Raw genomic sequence first — 3,966 nt, 5'->3', positions numbered from 1 at the left:
CCAAAATGTCAAAAAAAAAAAAAAAAAAAAAAAAAAAAAAAAAAGACCGCAGAGGGAAGGGGGAGATGAGAAAATCATTTCCCCTCATCGGTCATACTGCTTCGAGTCTGGGAAAGGAAGCCATGCATACCTTCCCTGGCCGCCTGCCAGAATTCAAATGCCACTCTGAAAGCCTGCGCCACTGTCAGGGTTACTGCTTGTGCCTGTTGTGGGGAAGCGCGCGCGCACGCGCACGCGCGCGCGCACACACACACACACACACACACACACACACACACACAAAAAAGGGAAATGAGTAAACGGAAGAAAAACCACAACTCTTACATAATAACTCATTTCAATCGGCAGTATGGATATTTAGGCACAGAGCTAAAGGAACATAAACAACGTGACCGTTGCCATGAAAATAGAGACACCATGACCTGTTTTAGGTAGCTGGGAGGAGCATTTTGGCAAGAACTACATAAGTGAGGGGAAGGAAGAGGGTGGGGCTCACTTGATCGGGAACCTCTAGGGAATGAGAGAATGATGACAACCTAGCCTCCCTTCTTGTCCTCCCTCCACATCTTTCTTCAGTTCTGACTGAATGTTTGCATGTTAACTTGTCAAAGAGACAAGGTGATTAGATACTACCTAAATTTTTTACCACGAATCTACTTTGGAATTGCTTTGCACTGAAAGCATACACGGTCTTATCTGCTTACCACTTTTCTCTTTGTGCACAGGAAGGCATGACACTCGAGTGCCTCATTGTGTTGGCTCTGGACGATGTAGGCAAACACTTTGTCATGCATCTTATCTGCTGTGCAATAGGATATTCTGAAAAACACAAGACAATTTGAGGACCATGAAAAGCAATGATGCACTAACTAGATCAGAATGTTAGCAGAGTGACACAATTTACTGTAAATGTTTCAATCTTGCGCTTCAAATGCTAGAAGAGCGTCTTTATTCAAATGCTGGATTTTTGGGGGGAGGGGGTTCGCTTGAGTTGTCAGAGCTGTGAATCTCAATGTAGATTTTGGAAATTTATCACAACAATTCATAAAGATGAAGCTAAAAGTATTCCAATTTTAAATCTAGAAGAGCAAAGGAGCCTAGGTTGGCTGGAAGAATTGGAGCAAGCCCTCATGAGATTTAGTGGCAAATGTTTGCAATGGGGGCTTTGGGAAATTCCGTGTCTAACAGTCCAATCAATTTGTTTTATTGATCATCCAAGTTCCTAGAGACTAATGAGGCAGTAAATCTCAGATGGCAAGCTGCTTTATGTCTTCACATCCTGTTGAGATTATTGCATACATTTCAAAAGGTTTTGACAGTGTCAAGTGATAGCTATGTTCAAGATGATGAATAGAACTACTACTTGCACTAAATGACAATCAAAATTGCACTTAAACTGCTAACAAATACTCAGACCCCAGAGTAGAGTCTCAATAAACCAAAATAAATCCAATCTCAGCCCATGTTTCTCATTCTGCCTTGACTATACTTTTCAGTGCGAGATGTTACTTGGAAAATGCCAAACAGTGCATCAATCAGATTTAATATTGATACAGTAGATGGTATAAATCTGAGACAGTAACGGCCTGACACTGACAGCCACATAGCGACATACAAATGAAGGCTTTGCTGTCAATTACACTTAGGCTTGATTCACAATATACTGTAGGTCCAACAACCCAATTCCAAATCCAAACATTCCAAATGACACATATCCATTGACCGTGTGTATATTAACAGAGCTCGGGAAACAACCTTATGTGCAGATGATTAAGTAGCACATAGTTCCCTGGATGTTAACCATTACTTAACATTTAGCTGGTCTGGACTGACTCTTTGCCACCCCACACCACTTCTTCCTTGATTTAAGCAAAATGAAATGAAACAAAGCATAATTGGCCCACTGTTGTTAATAATTGTTCTTATTTAATGACTGACAAATTCCTAACGGTATATTAAACCTGTCTCTTCAAGAGTATATCCAGTTGCTGTAAAATTGAATTTGAATTGTGCCACTTGAGAGCTAAATATATGAATCGTTGTTTCAACCATGCAGCGTAAACGCAGCGAACCAGCCGTAACATTGAGACAAACCAATGAAGGTTTTGCTCGGGAGATACCAATGGTCAGTTTTGACTGACAATACCAGAGATATATTGCTGGTGTACTGCAAAGCACTTGTCATAGTTTGTCAGGCACAAACACCTATTTGTGATGCAGTGCCATGTTGATACTACAATCATGGTGAAACCATGTATTATTTAATGGTAGAAAATTGTGGAATGCAATTCAATGGCCACAATTTCATTGCGCAGGTGTAACAAAAGTAACGGTCATTCAAGGAATTGAACAGATTTCTTAAATTTATGAAAAATAATGAACACAGTTTGTGGAGAAAATTCAAAACTGAAAAATCACGTCGAAATGCCTTCCAATAAAGACTCCAGATTAACTCTCCTTATGCAGACTCATTAAAATGGAACTTGGTAGTCATTTGAGCATGATCCTTTAGCTCGAGGCCAACTGAGGGCAACTCTAAGTTTGCAGGCTGAGGCAGGCAAAAGATTTCTATGGCAATTGGAGGAATGTCTGTGTCACTTGGGTGTGACAGAACGCATGCATGTCAGTCACACCTGCATGAAAGCTCAGACATACAGTTGTTGTGCTGCTTCCTGGCGAGAGCGAGGTACACTGCTGACAGACACACAAAAACCCTGGCGCCTCACACCTCTTGACCCCACACAACAATCCAATGATGGAGAACTAGAAGCATGCGATGAAAACTTTTGTTTTAATCGAATGATGAAGTCAGAAAATATGCAATAACTGGAGCCGCCCCGTTGAATGATTAACTCAGGACATGACATGAGGAGAAGAACTGACCTGTAAATGGAAATGTTTTCTATTAGCTGGTTGGAGGCACTGTCGTAAAGGATGATTCCACGAGGGGAGACTGTTAATGTGACTTTCTGGAGCTTTTTTCCGCTGGCTTTGGCCTGAACAACAAAAGAAAATAAAAACCACGACATAAGTGTGAGACAAAGAAAAAGTATTTTCCATACTTATCACATTTTTTGGATCGTTCAGCCAATTTTAATATCTAAAAAAAACAACCCAAGTAAATACAAAATGCAGGTTTTAAATAATGGTCTCTGGCCCTTTGTGAAAACGTAATTGCATCACCTTGTTGAGTCATCAAGTTAACTGTGATAAACCGTAATTTTTGGAAAACTGAGTTCAATTTTGCAGGCCACACCCAGGCCTGATTATCGCCTGATTTGTTTGACAAATCAATTCAATAGTAGCTCTTAGGCAAATCGAAGTAGGAAACAAGATTTCAAAAAGAAACTTAGGCGTAGAAAAAAAGTAGTGTGTTTCCGGTAACCCGACCGATCGAGAATTTCTACGTCGAAAAAAAACTTTATGGTCGGCATTGTTTTCAAACAACCCTCTACATTTTTGTGTAGAGGGTTTACATTGGTGCAAACTCGCGATATTCACGTTGAGCGCGTGCGTCGTTTGCCCTGTCGTCTGTCAACAACATTTGAAACATGGCGGCGGCCGCGATCTCCGACGACAGTTTAAGCCGCGTTTTCTGTGTTACAGTCGCGTGCTCGCACCGTAATGTTAAGAAAATAGCATCCATTGATGTATCGAAAAAATTCAGCGAACTATTTGATGAACACCACGGGCCGAGTAAAAACCGAGGGCGGAGGAGGACGGCGGAGGAGGACGGCGGAGGAGGACGGCGGAGGCGGCCGGCGGAGGCGGCGGCGCGCCCCGGCCCCCCGAGTCCGGAGCGGGGAGAAAACTAAATAGGTGGCGGTGGCGCCGGCCGCGGAGCGGCGGGTTCAATGTCTTCTTGTTTTATGTTTTATGGTTATTTTGTTGAAATTTTTGATGGAAAAAAAAAAGATCAAAAAAAAAAAAAAAACTTTGTTCGACCTACCGACCCTATGCTTAAAT

General features: G+C 41.8%; 1 protein-coding gene across 1 annotated transcript in view; it reads right to left on the bottom strand.

The window, feature by feature from the left end:
- The window catches only part of ldlrap1b (low density lipoprotein receptor adaptor protein 1b), a 43,858-nt gene that overhangs the window by 32,590 nt on the left and 7,302 nt on the right, over nt 1–3,966 (bottom strand). The window contains exons 3-5 of the mRNA XM_019876177.1: nt 2,884–2,996; nt 705–819; nt 131–203 (exon numbers count right to left, since the gene is read on the bottom strand). Coding sequence (XP_019731736.1) covers nt 131–203; nt 705–819; nt 2,884–2,996 — 301 coding nt within the window. The remainder of the gene's footprint in view (nt 1–130; nt 204–704; nt 820–2,883; nt 2,997–3,966) is intronic.

The sequence above is a fragment of the Hippocampus comes genome, unplaced genomic scaffold (assembly GCF_001891065.2).
Source record: "Hippocampus comes isolate QL1 unplaced genomic scaffold, H_comes_QL1_v1.1 scaffold107, whole genome shotgun sequence".
Lineage (NCBI taxonomy): Eukaryota > Metazoa > Chordata > Actinopteri > Syngnathiformes > Syngnathidae > Hippocampus > Hippocampus comes.
This window is presented reverse-complemented; position numbering and strand designations above follow the sequence as displayed.